Source organism: Spironucleus salmonicida, chromosome 3, assembly GCF_000497125.1.
Source record: "Spironucleus salmonicida strain ATCC 50377 chromosome 3, whole genome shotgun sequence".
Lineage (NCBI taxonomy): Eukaryota > Fornicata > Diplomonadida > Hexamitidae > Spironucleus > Spironucleus salmonicida.
The window spans coordinates 19,625-38,105 of record NC_090598.1 but is presented as its reverse complement, the minus strand read 5'-3'; the positions used below and the strand labels follow the sequence as shown (position 1 = coordinate 38,105).

The window sequence follows — 18,481 nt, the reverse complement described above, 5'->3', positions numbered from 1 at the left end:
ATTTTATATGAATACCTATAAATCATTTTATATTTATATATTCTGCGCTACATATTTTATTACAGTTAATAATTCCACCTTTAATATGTTATTATGTTATCAAAATTACATCATAGCATAAAAAGTTAAGATATCTTACTATATCAGCATCCAATGTTAAGATTTATTATTCTTGGTATTGTAAATGTTTTAAATATTCAAGTTTTATTTTTATGAAAATACCCAAATAATATGTATTCTGTAGCACAATTGATATTTTATTTATGAAAGGAAACACTCAAAATTATATGACCTTAATTTTATTATTTGTTGAAATATATTATCCAGTTTCAGTTTTAGAAAAGTAAATTCAAATTTAATATTAATGATAGGGTTTTTATATGGAGATATCGACTAGGAAATCAGACAATGAAGTAAGCCATATAAATATTAATAATTTTATAAGTGTTCACAAGTAGATAATCATAATACTTAGTCATATTTTTGATGCCACAATTCTGATTCAAATAAAATAGGTATTAAATTACCAAACATTAGACACGGAAACCGTCATTAAAATAATTAATAGATTTATATCCTAATATTAGGAACTCCAATTAGTAGATTCAATGTTTAAGGATTTACACATGGTATAATATTTTTTAGTTGTTATCGGGACACTTATTCATATATATTTATTGGTTTAGCCAAGTTTTAATATTTTATAAATAGTTATAAGATAAACATATAGAGGATGAATAAGTAAATTGTATAGTTTGGAGTTTTGATAACTTGTAAAATTAGATGAAACTAGTTTAACTTATAGTTTATATCTAGTACCGGTACACTATGTATGGTAGTATAGAATTCTATAATAAGTATCAGATTATTTACATCAGTTCTAATTTAGCATGTAGTTTTATTTTATATGTGAGTATTGTGGTTCGTTTGATGATATTATATTTCACCGATAAATTATTATAAGGTTTTACGTAGCATGCATTAAGTCTGATTATGCTGAATAGGATTTGATTTAAGAGTATCTTATTTACGTATACATCCAATTAGGGTTAGAGCATATTCCCATCTTTATGATAATTTATTGCATGCGATGACTGAGTTTCTGTTTTAACAACAGTTGTAATTTTGGTATTAATTAGCAAAATAACATTGAGCTAAAACAACAAACTGACATAGTTATTTACATGCAAGGTGAAACTATTCCAGGTGAACAATACGAAGATTGAAACTTCAGTACAAAACGACAACTATGACAAAATACTAGAAGATACTGCACCTGGATGAAATCGAACACATACTGTAATTAGATCAAGACGAGCTCATCAACATTAATAAATTAAATATTTGGTATAGGTGATTGGAAACTTAACAAGCTGCAAACTATGTCAAATATATAGTTTTAGGACAAATATCATTATTTACGTTTATAGTGTAACTATACTCCTCATGGTTAATAATATGGGAAATATTTATTTTTTGTCACATGTTTGCTGACATATGAAGAATGAAAATACTATATATCATGACAAGGAGGTATGAATATAACTGCTCTTTGCTTAGTAATAAACCTATTTCCGGTAGGACGATAGATTGCAATTATGATTATTTATTATTCATGAATATGAAGGAATCCATAATAAAATGCTTTACATTCGCCGAGAGTCAATTTAACCATACATGGGTATTCTATAAAACAAATATGGGACTGGGTAAGTAGTAAGAAGCCCATACCATCCTCATGGTTTAGCCTTTTCTATTTTCAATAAAACATAAATTATTTTACGATTAGCGTTGAGAACATAAAATATTTTTTCAAAATCGTAGATGTAAAATAATTTGGATGGAATGCACTACTTACTACTAGGTATTGTTAATATAATTACCGATGACAATTAAAATCTATGGACTACCAACTTTCAAATACAACAAAACCAGGTTATCATGTCTCGAGTCGGCCGTTGCTCTATAATTCTGTTATATTTGAAACTATACATATATGCAATTTATTTATTATTAATAAGCAATGCCAGTACTTTCTTATGAAGAATTGTAGGCTGCTAGATAATTTTACATTGCCACTAAGCGTCTTTCAGTAATATGCTTATTCAATAGCATATATTACAGCAGACAAAATTTCATTCGAAGTAGTTTACTGCCACATCAATAGATCCATGGTTTGGTGCATGTACCGGCCACCAATTTGATGCGTATGATGTATTTTCAGTAAATTGATATATATGTCATACTGCATTGCATAGACATGTAAAAGACAGTAAGTTAAATCAAGTATTTTTGTTGTTAAATTATTTTAACAGTTTATTTTTAAACATATTTCTGATCTTAGCTGATTGGTATTTACCACCAATAGTTCCTAGTATCATATGAGAAACTCAACTTAGGCTAGTTAAATTACTTTGCTTCAAAGAACATACTATCTCTAATTAAGTTGATTTAAATTAATCTACCTTGTGGGGTCGAGATGCAAGCTACTATATAATACTCGTATTTACCTTTGCTACTGCTTCATAAAAATATAACACACCCACATACAGATAAAAGATATGGAAACTCATACTTCATCCCACTGAATATAACATATCATGTATCTTTTTAAAATCTACTTGTAAGAATAGTATTTGAAACAGAATTATAACACTCAACCCACAATCTTCATTCCGCACCAGCCTGCAGTTCATCGGCACTCAGGCTGGTGCTCAACCACATATTATAGAATCGGTAAACCGTTAAAGACCACCTGGTGTCCTAATGCAGTAAGTGCTCCCATCATCCGCATACCAGCACTGACTCACACCAATCAGGCAGCAGGTGCACCTGATAGTTGGCATGGAACTGATACATTGGACTGGAGGCCTTTCACATTGAGCAGAATTAAGAGCTAACCCCACACCCCCACCTAAACTAATATGCTGCTCTCCCAGCGATCTTCAGGCGAGCACTGTTATTTTGATGCATATCAGGATGCCTGAGCTGCTGCCTCCGGTTCATGCTAACAGTGGGGCATGCACAGATAAACTACGGTTGACTCGAATATGAGATAGTTGTATAGAATATAATGCATAAATATATAATATAATTTAGAGAATGCAGAATATATACTATTTACACTTTAGCACTGAGCCTATATTGGTTATGCCCAGAGGATATATATGATAATAGATATACTAGGCTAGCACGCACTAGTGAAATACTAAGTTCGGTAAGTTAGTTAGCTAGCGTCCTCAAGCAGCTAGTTGCTAGCTAGCAAGAGCTAGGGTAAGATTAAAGCACGAACGAAGAGCTACCTTTAATATCACGGTAGGATCCCCATCTGCCGCATTATACTATACCCCAATAGAAACATATCGGAATATATTCTATTAGACGAATTTGTATATAACGAGGTTAGGGAGTATATTGCTACCCTGAACTATTTATAATAGTATTTAGTATGAATATATATAGTTATAATAATATCAAAACACAAAGATACTGTGTTCGAAAAAGCAATCTAATACAGCGACGGAGAAGGGAAAGTTAATCAGAAAGTCAAAAACAAGAGATTAAAATTGCATATGGATATCATACCCAGAGCGAGCATACTATAGTTTAGCTTCTGATGGGTTCGATGGATATGAAAACTTGCGTATAGAGCTAATCGTTCTATTTCGCTACAGCATTACTGGGAGGTTTTAGGCATCAAATGTATTGCAAACTCTTATTTCGTTAAGTACAAGACGATGCCTCGGTTGCCAATAAGTTTTGATATTGGGTCCTACATTCTTGGGCATGGAAGCACAATATTGGACTTAGTGTATTCTGCTATTAAATAACACTTTCGGTACAATGGTGGTAGTAAGTTCTTATAGTAGTAATACTAGCAGTAATTCTACATTACCTTTCACATATAAATATCATATATATTTAATATATGGGTAGAACTTAGCGAAGCAGATATACTAGATGGGGAGTATGCTTCTGCCGGTAGGCACTTAGCACGCCTGTAAGAATAAATTAGCTGGGAAGTTTGGAAATAAAGGTATCCGCTGGCTTTCTAATGTTTGCTTTAGCCGGTGACGAGATAGCGCTAGCTGGTGTTCAGGACCCAGCGAGGTAGCAATACCGTAATTTATTAAGAACAGGACTGACCTTATGCTAGCTTAGGCCTTCCACATTTTGGTGCTACGAGCCTGAGTCGATGCTGTTGGCATAGTGTATAATGGCTTAACCTTCATATTTGGCATAGCTGGCTGCTACTGAACTGGGTACCACTAGTACTGGTACCCCAAGTATTTCCATAGATAGTGCTAAGGTAGGCATGAGTGGTACTGGCATAGTGCTTGATGAGTATGCAATACTATAGTATATATAGTAATATCTTAATTGGAGTTTAGTAGTATATATGCATTGGGAGTGGTGCTTGTAAGGATATTTAGTATATACTATTGTATTTATATAATATACTACTATGCTTACTAATATATATTCACTTATGAGCCCAGGTGCACAGTACACTAGGAAGGGTATTCTTACCTGTAGAGTACAAGCACAGGCTATGCCGAAGACTGTTTGTATTCTATCTTTAATAACTATCTGCTACTGAAGTGGGCACCACTAGTACTGGACCCCAAGTAGTTCCATAGATAGCACCAAGGCAGGCGTGAGTGGTACTGGGATAGTGATTGATGACAATGCAATACTATAGTATATATAGTAATATCTTAATTGGAGTTTAGTAGTATATATGCATTGGGAGTGGTGCTTGTAAGGATATTTAGTATATACTATTGTATTTATATAATATACTACTATGCTTACTAATATATATTCACTTATGAGCCCAGGTACAAAGTACACTAGGAAGGGTATTCTCACTAGTAATGCAAGCACAGGCTATGCCGAAGACTGCATGTATTTTATCTTTAATACCCGCATGATGCATAATCTATCAAACATGATACTCTGCAGTCTCACCCGGTATGCTGCTTAAGACAGAAGCATAGGGATGGATGAGTTTTAAATGGTAACGACGACTCGCAGGATGAGTTTTGCCAAAGCGAGGTCAGCGAGAGTGTGGCTATCAGGGTGACGAGATAGCGCTAGCTGGTGTTCAGGACCCAGCGAGGTAGCAATACCGTAATTTATTAAGAACAGGACTGACCTTATGCTAGCTTAGGCCTTCCACATTTTGGTGCTACGAGCCTGAGTCGATGCTGTTGGCATAGTGTATAATGGCTTAACCTTCATATTTGGCATAGCTGGCTGCTACTGAACTGGGTACCACTAGTACTGGTACCCCAAGTAGTTCCATAGACAGCACCAAGGCAGGCGTGAGTGGTACTGGGATAGTGCTTGATGAGTATACAATACTATAGTATATATAGTAATATCTTAATTGGAGTTTAGTAGTATATATGCATTGGGAGTGGTGCTTGTAAGGATATTTAGTATATTACTATTGTACTTATATAATATACTACTATGCTTACTAATACATATTCACTTATGAGCCCAGGTACAAAGTAGCACTAGGAAGGGTATTCTTACCTGTAGAGTACAAGCACAGGCTATGCCGAAGACTGTTTGTATTCTATCTTTAATAACTATCTGCTACTGAAGTGGGCACCACTAGTACTGGACCCCAAGTAGTTCCATAGACAGCACCAAGGCAGGCGTGAGTGGTACTGGCATAGTGATTGATGACAATGCAATACTATAGTATATATAGTAATATCTTAATTGGAGTTTAGTAGTATATATGCATTGGGAGTGGTGCTTGTAAGGATATTTAGTATATACTATTGTATTTATATAATATACTACTATGCTTACTAATACATATTCACTTATGAGCCCAGGTGCACAGTACACTAAGAAGGGTATTCTCACTAGTAATGCAAGCACAGGCTATGCCGAAGACTGTTTGTATTCTATCTTTAATAACTATCTGCTACTGAAGTGGGTACCACTAGTACTGCTACCCCAAGTATTTCCATAGATAGTGCTAAGGCAGGCGTGAGTGGTACTGGCATAGTGCTTGATGAGTATGCAATACTATAGTATATATAGTAATATCTTAATTGGAGTTTAGTAGTATATATGCATTGGGAGTGGTGCTTGTAAGGATATTTAGTATATACTATTGTATTTATATAATATACTACTATGCTTACTAATACATATTCACTTATGAGCCCAGGTGCACAGTACACTAGGAAGGGTATTCTTACCTGTAGAGTACAAGCACAGGCTATGCCGAAGACTGTTTGTATTCTATCTTTAATAACTATCTGCTACTGAAGTGGGCACCACTAGTACTGGACCCCAAGTAGTTCCATAGATAGCACCAAGGCAGGCGTGAGTGGTACTGGGATAGTGATTGATGACAATGCAATACTATAGTATATATAGTAATATCTTAATTGGAGTTTAGTAGTATATATGCATTGGGAGTGGTGCTTGTAAGGATATTTAGTATATACTATTGTATTTATATAATATACTACTATGCTTACTAATATATATTCACTTATGAGCCCAGGTGCAAAGTACACTAAGAAGGCTATTCTCACTAGTAATGCAAGCACAGGCTATGCCGAAGACTGCTTGTATTTTATCTTTAATACCCGCATGATGCATAATCTATCAAACATGATACTCTGCAGTCTCACCCGGTATGCTGCTTAAGACAGAAGCATAGGGATGGATGAGTTTTAAATGGTAACGACGACTCGCAGGATGAGTTTTGCCAAAGCGAGGTCAGCGAGAGTGTGGCTATCAGGGTGACGAGATAGCGCTAGCTGGTGTTCAGGACCCAGCGAGGTAGCAATACCGTAATTTATTAAGAACAGGACTGACCTTATGCTAGCTTAGGCCTTCCACATTTTGGTGCTACGAGCCTGAGTCGATGCTGTTGGCATAGTGTATAATGGCTTAACCTTCATATTTGGCATAGCTGGCTGCTACTGAACTGGGTACCACTAGTACTGGTACCCCAAGTATTTCCATAGATAGTGCTAAGGTAGGCATGAGTGGTACTGGCATAGTGCTTGATGACAATGCAATACTATAGTATATATAGTAATATCTTAATTGGAGTTTAGTAGTATATATGCATTGGGAGTGGTGCTTGTAAGGATATTTAGTATATTACTATTGTATTTATATAATATACTACTATGCTTACTAATATATATTCACTTATGAGCCCAGGTGCAAAGTACACTAAGAAGGCTATTCTCACTAGTAATGCAAGCACAGGCTATGCCGAAGACTGCTTGTATTTTATCTTTAATACCCGCATGATGCATAATCTATCAAACATGATACTCTGCAGTCTCACCCGGTATGCTGCTTAAGACAGAAGCATAGGGATGGATGAGTTTTAAATGGTAACGACGACTCGCAGGATGAGTTTTGCCAAAGCGAGGTCAGCGAGAGTGTGGCTATCAGGGTGACGAGATAGCGCTAGCTGGTGTTCAGGACCCAGCGAGGTAGCAATACCGTAATTTATTAAGAACAGGACTGACCTTATGCTAGCTTAGGCCTTCCACATTTTGGTGCTACGAGCCTGAGTCGATGCTGTTGGCATAGTGTATAATGGCTTAACCTTCATATTTGGCATAGCTGGCTGCTACTGAACTGGGTACCACTAGTACTGGTACCCCAAGTATTTCCATAGATAGTGCTAAGGTAGGCGTGAGTGGTACTGCCGTAGTGCTTGATGACAATGCAATACTATAGTATATATAGTAATAACTTAAATGGAGTTTAGTAGTATATATGCATTGGGAGTGGTGCTTGTAAGGATATTTAGTATATACTATTGTACTTATAGAATATACTACTATACTTACTAATATATATTCACTTATGAGCCCAGGTGCACAGTACACTAGGAAGGGTATTCTCACTAGTAATGCAAGCACAGGCTATGCCGAAGACTGCTTGTATTTTATCTTTAATACCCGCATGATGCATAATCTATCAAACATGATACTCTGCAGTCTCACCCGGTATGCTGCTTAAGACAGAAGCATAGGGATGGATGAGTTTTAAATGGTAACGACGACTCGCAGGATGAGTTTTGCCAAAGCGAGGTCAGCGAGAGTGTGGCTATCAGGGTGACGAGATAGCGCTAGCTGGTGTTCAGGACCCAGCGAGGTAGCAATACCGTAATTTATTAAGAACAGGACTGACCTTATGCTAGCTTAGGCCTTCCACATTTTGGTGCTACGAGCCTGAGTCGATGCTGTTGGCATAGTGTATAATGGCTTAACCTTCATATTTGGCATAGCTGGCTGCTACTGAAGTGGGTACCACTAGTACTGGTACCCCAAGTAGTTCCATAGACAGCACCAAGGCAGGCGTGAGTGGTACTGGCATAGTGCTTGATGAGTATGCAATACTATAGTATATATAGTAATATCTTAATTGGAGTTTAGTAGTATATATGCATTGGGAGTGGTGCTTGTAAGGATATTTAGTATATTACTATTGTACTTATATAATATACTACTATGCTTACTAATACATATTCACTTATGAGCCCAGGTACAAAGTAGCACTAGGAAGGGTATTCTTACCTGTAGAGTACAAGCACAGGCTATGCCGAAGACTGTTTGTATTCTATCTTTAATAACTATCTGCTACTGAAGTGGGCACCACTAGTACTGGACCCCAAGTAGTTCCATAGATAGCACCAAGGCAGGCGTGAGTGGTACTGGGATAGTGCTTGATGAGTATACAATACTATAGTATATATAGGAATATCTTAATTGGAGTTTAGTAGTATATATGCATTGGGAGTGGGTGCCTATAAGGATATTTAGTATATACTATTGTATTTATATAATATACTACTATGCTTACTAATATATATTCACTTATGAGCCCAGGTGCACAGTACACTAGGAAGGGTATTCTTACCTGTAGAGTACAAGCACAGGCTATGCCGAAGACTGTTTGTATATTCTATCTTTAATAACTATCTGCTACTGAAGTGGGCACCACTAGTACTGGACCCCAAGTAGTTCCATAGATAGCACCAAGGCAGGCGTGAGTGGTACTGGGATAGTGATTGATGACAATGCAATACTATAGTATATATAGTAATATCTTAATTGGAGTTTAGTAGTATATATGCATTGGGAGTGGTGCTTGTAAGGATATTTAGTATATACTATTGTATTTATATAATATACTACTATGCTTACTAATACATATTCACTTATGAGCCCAGGTACAAAGTAGCACTAGGAAGGGTATTCTTACCTGTAGAGTACAAGCACAGGCTATGCCGAAGACTGTTTGTATTCTATCTTTAATAACTATCTGCTACTGAAGTGGGCACCACTAGTACTGCTACCCCAAGTAGTTCCATAGACAGCACCAAGGCAGGCGTGAGTGGTACTGGGATAGTGCTTGATGAGTATGCAATACTATAGTATATATAGGAATATCTTAATTGGAGTTTAGTAGTATATATGCATTGGGAGTGGTGCTTGTAAGGATATTTAGTATATACTATTGTATTTATAGAATATACTACTATGCTTACTAATATATATTCACTTATGAGCCCAGGTACAAAGTAGCACTAGGAAGGCTATTCTCACTAGTAATGCAAGCACAGGCTATGCCGAAGACTGCTTGTATTTTATCTTTAATAACTATCTGCTACTGAAGTGGGCACCACTAGTACTGCTACCCCAAGTATTTCCATAGATAGTGCTAAGGCAGGCGTGAGTGGTACTGGCATAGTGCTTGATGAGTATGCAATACTATAGTATATATAGTAATATCTTAATTGGAGTTTAGTAGTATATATGCATTGGGAGTGGTGCCTATAAGGATATTTAGTATATACTATTGTACTTATATAATATACTACTATGCTTACTAATACATATTCACTTATGAGCCCAGGTACAAAGTAGCACTAGGAAGGGTATTCTTACCTGTAGAGTACAAGCACAGGCTATGCCGAAGACTGTTTGTATTCTATCTTTAATAACTATCTGCTACTGAAGTGGGCACCACTAGTACTGGACCCCAAGTAGTTCCATAGATAGTGCTAAGGCAGGCGTGAGTGGTACTGGCATAGTGCTTGATGAGTATGCAATACTATAGTATATATAGTAATATCTTAATTGGAGTTTAGTAGTATATATGCATTGGGAGTGGTGCCTATAAGGATATTTAGTATATACTATTGTACTTATATAATATACTACTATGCTTACTAATACATATTCACTTATGAGCCCAGGTACAAAGTAGCACTAGGAAGGCTATTCTCACTAGTAATGCAAGCACAGGCTATGCCGAAGACTGCTTGTATTTTATCTTTAATAACTATCTGCTACTGAAGTGGGCACCACTAGTACTGGACCCCAAGTAGTTCCATAGACAGCACCAAGGCAGGCGTGAGTGGTACTGGGATAGTGCTTGATGAGTATGCAATACTATAGTATATATAGGAATATCTTAATTGGAGTTTAGTAGTATATATGCATTGGGAGTGGTGCTTGTAAGGATATTTAGTATATACTATTGTATTTATAGAATATACTACTATGCTTACTAATATATATTCACTTATGAGCCCAGGTACAAAGTAGCACTAGGAAGGCTATTCTCACTAGTAATGCAAGCACAGGCTATGCCGAAGACTGCTTGTATTTTATCTTTAATAACTATCTGCTACTGAAGTGGGCACCACTAGTACTGCTACCCCAAGTATTTCCATAGATAGTGCTAAGGCAGGCGTGAGTGGTACTGGCATAGTGCTTGATGAGTATGCAATACTATAGTATATATAGTAATATCTTAATTGGAGTTTAGTAGTATATATGCATTGGGAGTGGTGCCTATAAGGATATTTAGTATATACTATTGTACTTATATAATATACTACTATGCTTACTAATACATATTCACTTATGAGCCCAGGTACAAAGTAGCACTAGGAAGGGTATTCTTACCTGTAGAGTACAAGCACAGGCTATGCCGAAGACTGTTTGTATTCTATCTTTAATAACTATCTGCTACTGAAGTGGGCACCACTAGTACTGGACCCCAAGTAGTTCCATAGATAGTGCTAAGGCAGGCGTGAGTGGTACTGGCATAGTGCTTGATGAGTATGCAATACTATAGTATATATAGTAATATCTTAATTGGAGTTTAGTAGTATATATGCATTGGGAGTGGTGCCTATAAGGATATTTAGTATATACTATTGTACTTATATAATATACTACTATGCTTACTAATACATATTCACTTATGAGCCCAGGTACAAAGTAGCACTAGGAAGGCTATTCTCACTAGTAATGCAAGCACAGGCTATGCCGAAGACTGCTTGTATTTTATCTTTAATAACTATCTGCTACTGAAGTGGGCACCACTAGTACTGCTACCCCAAGTATTTCCATAGATAGTGCTAAGGCAGGCGTGAGTGGTACTGGCATAGTGCTTGATGAGTATGCAATACTATAGTATATATAGTAATATCTTAATTGGAGTTTAGTAGTATATATGCATTGGGAGTGGTGCCTATAAGGATATTTAGTATATACTATTGTACTTATATAATATACTACTATGCTTACTAATACATATTCACTTATGAGCCCAGGTACAAAGTAGCACTAGGAAGGGTATTCTTACCTGTAGAGTACAAGCACAGGCTATGCCGAAGACTGTTTGTATTCTATCTTTAATAACTATCTGCTACTGAAGTGGGCACCACTAGTACTGGACCCCAAGTAGTTCCATAGATAGCACCAAGGCAGGCGTGAGTGGTACTGGGATAGTGCTTGATGAGTATGCAATACTATAGTATATATAGTAATATCTTAATTGGAGTTTAGTAGTATATATGCATTGGGAGTGGTGCCTATAAGGATATTTAGTATATACTATTGTACTTATATAATATACTACTATGCTTACTAATACATATTCACTTATGAGCCCAGGTACAAAGTAGCACTAGGAAGGGTATTCTTACCTGTAGAGTACAAGCACAGGCTATGCCGAAGACTGCTTGTATTTTATCTTTAATACCCGCATGATGCATAATCTATCAAACATGATACTCTGCAGTCTCACCCGGTATGCTGCTTAAGACAGAAGCATAAGGATGGATGAGTTTTAAATGGTAACGACGACTCGCAGGATGAGTTTTGCCAAAGCGAGGTCAGCGAGAGTGTGGCTATCAGGGTGACGAGATAGCGCTAGCTGGTGTTCAGGACCCAGCGAGGTAGCAATACCGTAATTTATTAAGAACAGGACTGACCTTATGCTAGCTTAGGCCTTCCACATTTTGGTGCTACGAGCCTGAGTCGATGCTGTTGGCATAGTGTATAATGGCTTAACCTTCATATTTGGCATAGCTGGCTGCTACTGAACTGGGTACCACTAGTACTGGTACCCCAAGTATTTCCATAGATAGTGCTAAGGCAGGCGTGAGTGGTACTGGGATAGTGATTGATGACAATGCAATACTATAGTATATATAGTAATAGCTTAAATGGAGTTTAGTAGTATAGATGCATTGGGAGTGGTGCTTGTAAGGATATTTAGTATATACTATTGTATTTATAGAATATACTACTATGCTTACTAATATATATTCACTTATGAGCCCAGGTGCACAGTACACTAGGAAGGGTATTCTTACCTGTAGAGTACAAGCACAGGCTATGCCGAAGACTGCTTGTATTTTATCTTTAATACCCGCATGATGCATAATCTATCAAACATGATACTCTGCAGTCTCACCCGGTATGCTGCTTAAGACAGAAGCATAGGGATGGATGAGTTTTAAATGGTAACGACGACTCGCAGGATGAGTTTTGCCAAAGCGAGGTCAGCGAGAGTGTGGCTATCAGGGTGACGAGATAGCGCTAGCTGGTGTTCAGGACCCAGCGAGGTAGCAATACCGTAATTTATTAAGAACAGGACTGACCTTATGCTAGCTTAGGCCTTCCACATTTTGGTGCTACGAGCCTGAGTCGATGCTGTTGGCATAGTGTATAATGGCTTAACCTTCATATTTGGCATAGCTGCCTGCTACTAAAGTGGGTACCACTAGTACTGGTACCCCAAGTAGTTCCATAGACAGCACCAAGGCAGGCGTGAGTGGTACTGGGATAGTGCTTGATGAGTATACAATACTATAGTATATATAGTAATATCTTAATTGGAGTTTAGTAGTATATATGCATTGGGAGTGGGTGCCTATAAGGATATTTAGTATATTACTATTGTACTTATATAATATACTACTATGCTTACTAATACATATTCACTTATGAGCCCAGGTGCACAGTACACTAGGAAGGGTATTCTCACCTGTAGAGTACAAGCACAGGCTATGCCGAAGACTGTTTGTATTCTATCTTTAATAACTATCTGCTACTGAAGTGGGCACCACTAGTACTGGACCCCAAGTAGTTCCATAGATAGCACCAAGGCAGGCGTGAGTGGTACTGGGATAGTGCTTGATGAGTATACAATACTATAGTATATATAGGAATATCTTAATTGGAGTTTAGTAGTATATATGCATTGGGAGTGGGTGCCTATAAGGATATTTAGTATATACTATTGTATTTATATAATATACTACTATGCTTACTAATATATATTCACTTATGAGCCCAGGTGCACAGTACACTAGGAAGGGTATTCTTACCTGTAGAGTACAAGCACAGGCTATGCCGAAGACTGTTTGTATATTCTATCTTTAATAACTATCTGCTACTGAAGTGGGCACCACTAGTACTGGACCCCAAGTAGTTCCATAGACAGCACCAAGGCAGGCGTGAGTGGTACTGGCATAGTGATTGATGACAATGCAATACTATAGTATATATAGTAATAACTTAAATGGAGTTTAGTAGTATGTATGCATTGGGAGTGGTGCTTGTAAGGATATTTAGTATATACTATTGTATTTATATAATATACTACTATGCTTACTAATATATATTCACTTATGAGCCCAGGTGCACAGTAGCACTAAGAAGGGTATTCTTACCTGTAGAGTACAAGCACAGGCTATGCCGAAGACTGCTTGTATTTTATCTTTAATACCCGCATGATGCATAATCTATCAAACATGATACTCTGCAGTCTCACCCGGTATGCTGCTTAAGACAGAAGCATAGGGATGGATGAGTTTTAAATGGTAACGACGACTCGCAGGATGAGTTTTGCCAAAGCGAGGTCAGCGAGAGTGTGGCTATCAGGGTGACGAGATAGCGCTAGCTGGTGGTCAGGACCCAGCGAGGTAGCAATATCATAATTTATTAAGAACAGGACTGACCTTATGCTAGCTTAGGCCTTCCACATTTTGGTGCTACGAGCCTGAGTCGATGCTGTTGGCATAGTGTATAATGGCTTAACCTTCATATTTGGCATAGCTGGCTGCTACTGAACTGGGCACCACTAGTACTGGACCCCAAGTATTTCCATAGATAGTGCTAAGGTAGGCGTGAGTGGTACTGCCGTAGTGCTTGATGACAATGCAATACTATAGTATATATAGTAATAACTTAAATGGAGTTTAGTAGTATATATGCATTGGGAGTGGTGCTTGTAAGGATATTTAGTATATACTATTGTACTTATAGAATATACTACTATACTTACTAATATATATTCACTTATGAGCCCAGGTGCACAGTACACTAGGAAGGGTATTCTCACTAGTAATGCAAGCACAGGCTATGCCGAAGACTGCTTGTATTTTATCTTTAATACCCGCATGATGCATAATCTATCAAACATGATACTCTGCAGTCTCACCCGGTATGCTGCTTAAGACAGAAGCATAGGGATGGATGAGTTTTAAATGGTAACGACGACTCGCAGGATGAGTTTTGCCAAAGCGAGGTCAGCGAGAGTGTGGCTATCAGGGTGACGAGATAGCGCTAGCTGGTGTTCAGGACCCAGCGAGGTAGCAATACCGTAATTTATTAAGAACAGGACTGACCTTATGCTAGCTTAGGCCTTCCACATTTTGGTGCTACGAGCCTGAGTCGATGCTGTTGGCATAGTGTATAATGGCTTAACCTTCATATTTGGCATAGCTGGCTGCTACTGAAGTGGGTACCACTAGTACTGGTACCCCAAGTAGTTCCATAGACAGCACCAAGGCAGGCGTGAGTGGTACTGGCATAGTGCTTGATGAGTATGCAATACTATAGTATATATAGTAATATCTTAATTGGAGTTTAGTAGTATATATGCATTGGGAGTGGTGCTTGTAAGGATATTTAGTATATTACTATTGTATTTATATAATATACTACTATGCTTACTAATATATATTCACTTATGAGCCCAGGTACACAGTAGCACTAGGAAGGGTATTCTTACCTGTAGAGTACAAGCACAGGCTATGCCGAAGACTGTTTGTATATTCTATCTTTAATAACTATCTGCTACTGAAGTGGGCACCACTAGTACTGCTACCCCAAGTATTTCCATAGATAGTGCTAAGGCAGGCGTGAGTGGTACTGGCATAGTGCTTGATGAGTATGCAATACTATAGTATATATAGTAATAACTTAAATGGAGTTTAGTAGTATGTATGCATTGGGAGTGGTGCCTATAAGGATATTTAGTATATACTATTGTATTTATATAATATACTACTATGCTTACTAATACATATTCACTTATGAGCCCAGGTACACAGTAGCACTAGGAAGGGTATTCTTACCTGTAGAGTACAAGCACAGGCTATGCCGAAGACTGTTTGTATATTCTATGTGTAGTACCTGCCTGCTACTGAAGTGGGTACCACTAGTACTGGTACCCCAAGTAGTTCCATAGACAGCACCAAGACAGGCGTGAGTGGTACTGGCATAGTGATTGATGACAATGCAATACTATAGTATATATAGTAATAACTTAAATGGAGTTTAGTAGTATGTATGCATTGGGAGTGGTGCCTATAAGGATATTTAGTATATACTATTGTATTTATATAATATACTACTATGCTTACTAATACATATTCACTTATGAGCCCAGGTGCACAGTACACTAGGAAGGGTATTCTTACCTGTAGAGTACAAGCACAGGCTATGCCGAAGACTGTTTGTATATTCTATCTTTAATAACTATCTGCTACTGAAGTGGGCACCACTAGTACTGGACCCCAAGTAGTTCCATAGACAGCACCAAGGCAGGCGTGAGTGGTACTGGCATAGTGATTGATGACAATGCAATACTATAGTATATATAGTAATATCTTAATTGGAGTTTAGTAGTATATATGCATTGGGAGTGGTGCCTATAAGGATATTTAGTATATACTATTGTACTTATATAATATACTACTATGCTTACTAATACATATTCACTTATGAGCCCAGGTACAAAGTAGCACTAGGAAGGGTATTCTTACCTGTAGAGTACAAGCACAGGCTATGCCGAAGACTGTTTGTATATTCTATCTTTAATAACTATCTGCTACTGAAGTGGGTACCACTAGTACTGCTACCCCAAGTATTTCCATAGATAGTGCTAAGGTAGGCGTGAGTGGTACTGGCATAGTGCTTGATGAGTATGCAATACTATAGTATATATAGTAATATCTTAATTGGAGTTTAGTAGTATATATGCATTGGGAGTGGTGCTTGTAAGGATATTTAGTATATACTATTGTATTTATAGAATATACTACTATGCTTACTAATATATATTCACTTATGAGCCCAGGTGCACAGTACACTAGGAAGGGTATTCTTACCTGTAGAGTACAAGCACAGGCTATGCCGAAGACTGTTTGTATATTCTATCTTTAATAACTATCTGCTACTGAAGTGGGTACCACTAGTACTGCTACCCCAAGTATTTCCATAGATAGTGCTAAGGTAGGCGTGAGTGGTACTGGCATAGTGCTTGATGAGTATGCAATACTATAGTATATATAGTAATATCTTAATTGGAGTTTAGTAGTATATATGCATTGGGAGTGGTGCTTGTAAGGATATTTAGTATATACTATTGTACTTATATAATATACTACTATGCTTACTAATACATATTCACTTATGAGCCCAGGTGCACAGTAGCACTAAGAAGGGTATTCTTACCTGTAGAGTACAAGCACAGGCTATGCCGAAGACTGCTTGTATTTTATCTTTAATACCCGCATGATGCATAATCTATCAAACATGATACTCTGCAGTCTCACCCGGTATGCTGCTTAAGACAGAAGCATAGGGATGGATGAGTTTTAAATGGTAACGACGACTCGCAGGATGAGTTTTGCCAAAGCGAGGTCAGCGAGAGTGTGGCTATCAGGGTGACGAGATAGCGCTAGCTGGTGGTCAGGACCCAGCGAGGTAGCAATATCATAATTTATTAAGAACAGGACTGACCTTATGCTAGCTTAGGCCTTCCACATTTTGGTGCTACGAGCCTGAGTCGATGCTGTTGGCATAGTGTATAATGGCTTAACCTTCATATTTGGCATAGCTGGCTGCTACTGAACTGGGTACCACTAGTACTGGTACCCCAAGTATTTCCATAGATAGTGCTAAGGTAGGCGTGAGTGGTACTGCCGTAGTGCTTGATGACAATGCAATACTATAGTATATATAGTAATAACTTAAATGGAGTTTAGTAGTATGTATGCATTGGGAGTGGTGCCTATAAGGATATTTAGTATATACTATTGTATTTATATAATATACTACTATGCTTACTAATACATATTCACTTATGAGCCCAGGTACACAGTACACTAGGAAGGGTATTCTTACCTGTAGAGTACAAGCACAGGCTATGCCGAAGACTGTTTGTATATTCTATGTGTAGTACCTGCCTGCTACTAAAGTGGGTACCACTAGTACTGGTACCCCAAGTAGTTCCATAGACAGCACCAAGGCAGGCGTGAGTGGTACTGGGATAGTGCTTGATGAGTATACAATACTATAGTATATATAGTAATATCTTAATTGGAGTTTAGTAGTATATATGCATTGGGAGTGGGTGCCTATAAGGATATTTAGTATATTACTATTGTACTTATATAATATACTACTATGCTTACTAATACATATTCACTTATGAGCCCAGGTGCACAGTACACTAGGAAGGGTATTCTTACCTGTAGAGTACAAGCACAGGCTATGCCGAAGACTGCTTGTATTTTATCTTTAATACCCGCATGATGCATAATCTATCAAACATGATACTCTGCAGTCTCACCCGGTATGCTGCTTAAGACAGAAGCATAGGGATGGATGAGTTTTAAATGGTAACGACGACTCGCAGGATGAGTTTTGCCAAAGCGAGGTCAGCGAGAGTGTGGCTATCAGGGTGACGAGATAGCGCTAGCTGGTGGTCAGGACCCAGCGAGGTAGCAATATCATAATTTATTAAGAACAGGACTGACCTTATGCTAGCTTAGGCCTTCCACATTTTGGTGCTACGAGCCTGAGTCGATGCTGTTGGC

General features: G+C 37.7%; 8 protein-coding genes across 8 annotated transcripts; 1 reads left to right on the top strand and 7 right to left on the bottom strand. All coding sequences in view use genetic code 6, as the record gives it.

Annotated features, from left to right (window-relative positions):
- Nucleotides 1–3,073: 3,073 nt before the first annotated feature.
- On the top strand, nucleotides 3,074–3,763 carry SS50377_22235 (uncharacterized protein; the record flags this gene model as incomplete). Its single annotated transcript, XM_067906125.1, has 1 exon — nucleotides 3,074–3,763. One exon carries the CDS (start codon nucleotides 3,074–3,076, stop codon nucleotides 3,761–3,763), a length of 690 nt encoding a protein of 229 aa, XP_067765393.1.
- Nucleotides 3,764–4,095: 332 nt separating this feature from the next.
- SS50377_22234 (Transmembrane domain-containing protein) lies at nucleotides 4,096–5,244 on the bottom strand (the record flags this gene model as incomplete). Its single annotated transcript, XM_067906124.1, has 1 exon — nucleotides 4,096–5,244. The coding sequence occupies one exon, from the start codon at nucleotides 5,242–5,244 to the stop codon at nucleotides 4,096–4,098; it is 1,149 nt and encodes a 382-aa protein (XP_067765392.1).
- A 638-nt stretch (nucleotides 5,245–5,882) lies between these two features.
- On the bottom strand, nucleotides 5,883–6,941 carry SS50377_22233 (Transmembrane domain-containing protein; the record flags this gene model as incomplete). The annotated part of the gene is made up of 1 exon (XM_067906123.1): nucleotides 5,883–6,941. One exon carries the CDS (start codon nucleotides 6,939–6,941, stop codon nucleotides 5,883–5,885), a length of 1,059 nt encoding a protein of 352 aa, XP_067765391.1.
- Nucleotides 6,942–8,145: 1,204 nt separating this feature from the next.
- On the bottom strand, nucleotides 8,146–9,144 carry SS50377_22232 (Transmembrane domain-containing protein; the record flags this gene model as incomplete). Its single annotated transcript, XM_067906122.1, has 1 exon — nucleotides 8,146–9,144. One exon carries the CDS (start codon nucleotides 9,142–9,144, stop codon nucleotides 8,146–8,148), a length of 999 nt encoding a protein of 332 aa, XP_067765390.1.
- A 78-nt stretch (nucleotides 9,145–9,222) lies between these two features.
- Nucleotides 9,223–10,173, bottom strand: SS50377_22231 (uncharacterized protein; the record flags this gene model as incomplete). The annotated part of the gene is made up of 1 exon (XM_067906121.1): nucleotides 9,223–10,173. The coding sequence occupies one exon, from the start codon at nucleotides 10,171–10,173 to the stop codon at nucleotides 9,223–9,225; it is 951 nt and encodes a 316-aa protein (XP_067765389.1).
- A 78-nt stretch (nucleotides 10,174–10,251) lies between these two features.
- SS50377_22230 (uncharacterized protein) lies at nucleotides 10,252–11,199 on the bottom strand (the record flags this gene model as incomplete). Its single annotated transcript, XM_067906120.1, has 1 exon — nucleotides 10,252–11,199. The coding sequence occupies one exon, from the start codon at nucleotides 11,197–11,199 to the stop codon at nucleotides 10,252–10,254; it is 948 nt and encodes a 315-aa protein (XP_067765388.1).
- A 420-nt stretch (nucleotides 11,200–11,619) lies between these two features.
- Nucleotides 11,620–15,087, bottom strand: SS50377_22229 (Transmembrane domain-containing protein; the record flags this gene model as incomplete). Its single annotated transcript, XM_067906119.1, has 1 exon — nucleotides 11,620–15,087. The coding sequence occupies one exon, from the start codon at nucleotides 15,085–15,087 to the stop codon at nucleotides 11,620–11,622; it is 3,468 nt and encodes a 1,155-aa protein (XP_067765387.1).
- Nucleotides 15,088–16,375: 1,288 nt separating this feature from the next.
- Nucleotides 16,376–18,202, bottom strand: SS50377_22228 (Transmembrane domain-containing protein; the record flags this gene model as incomplete). The annotated part of the gene is made up of 1 exon (XM_067906118.1): nucleotides 16,376–18,202. The coding sequence occupies one exon, from the start codon at nucleotides 18,200–18,202 to the stop codon at nucleotides 16,376–16,378; it is 1,827 nt and encodes a 608-aa protein (XP_067765386.1).
- Nucleotides 18,203–18,481: the final 279 nt, after the last annotated feature.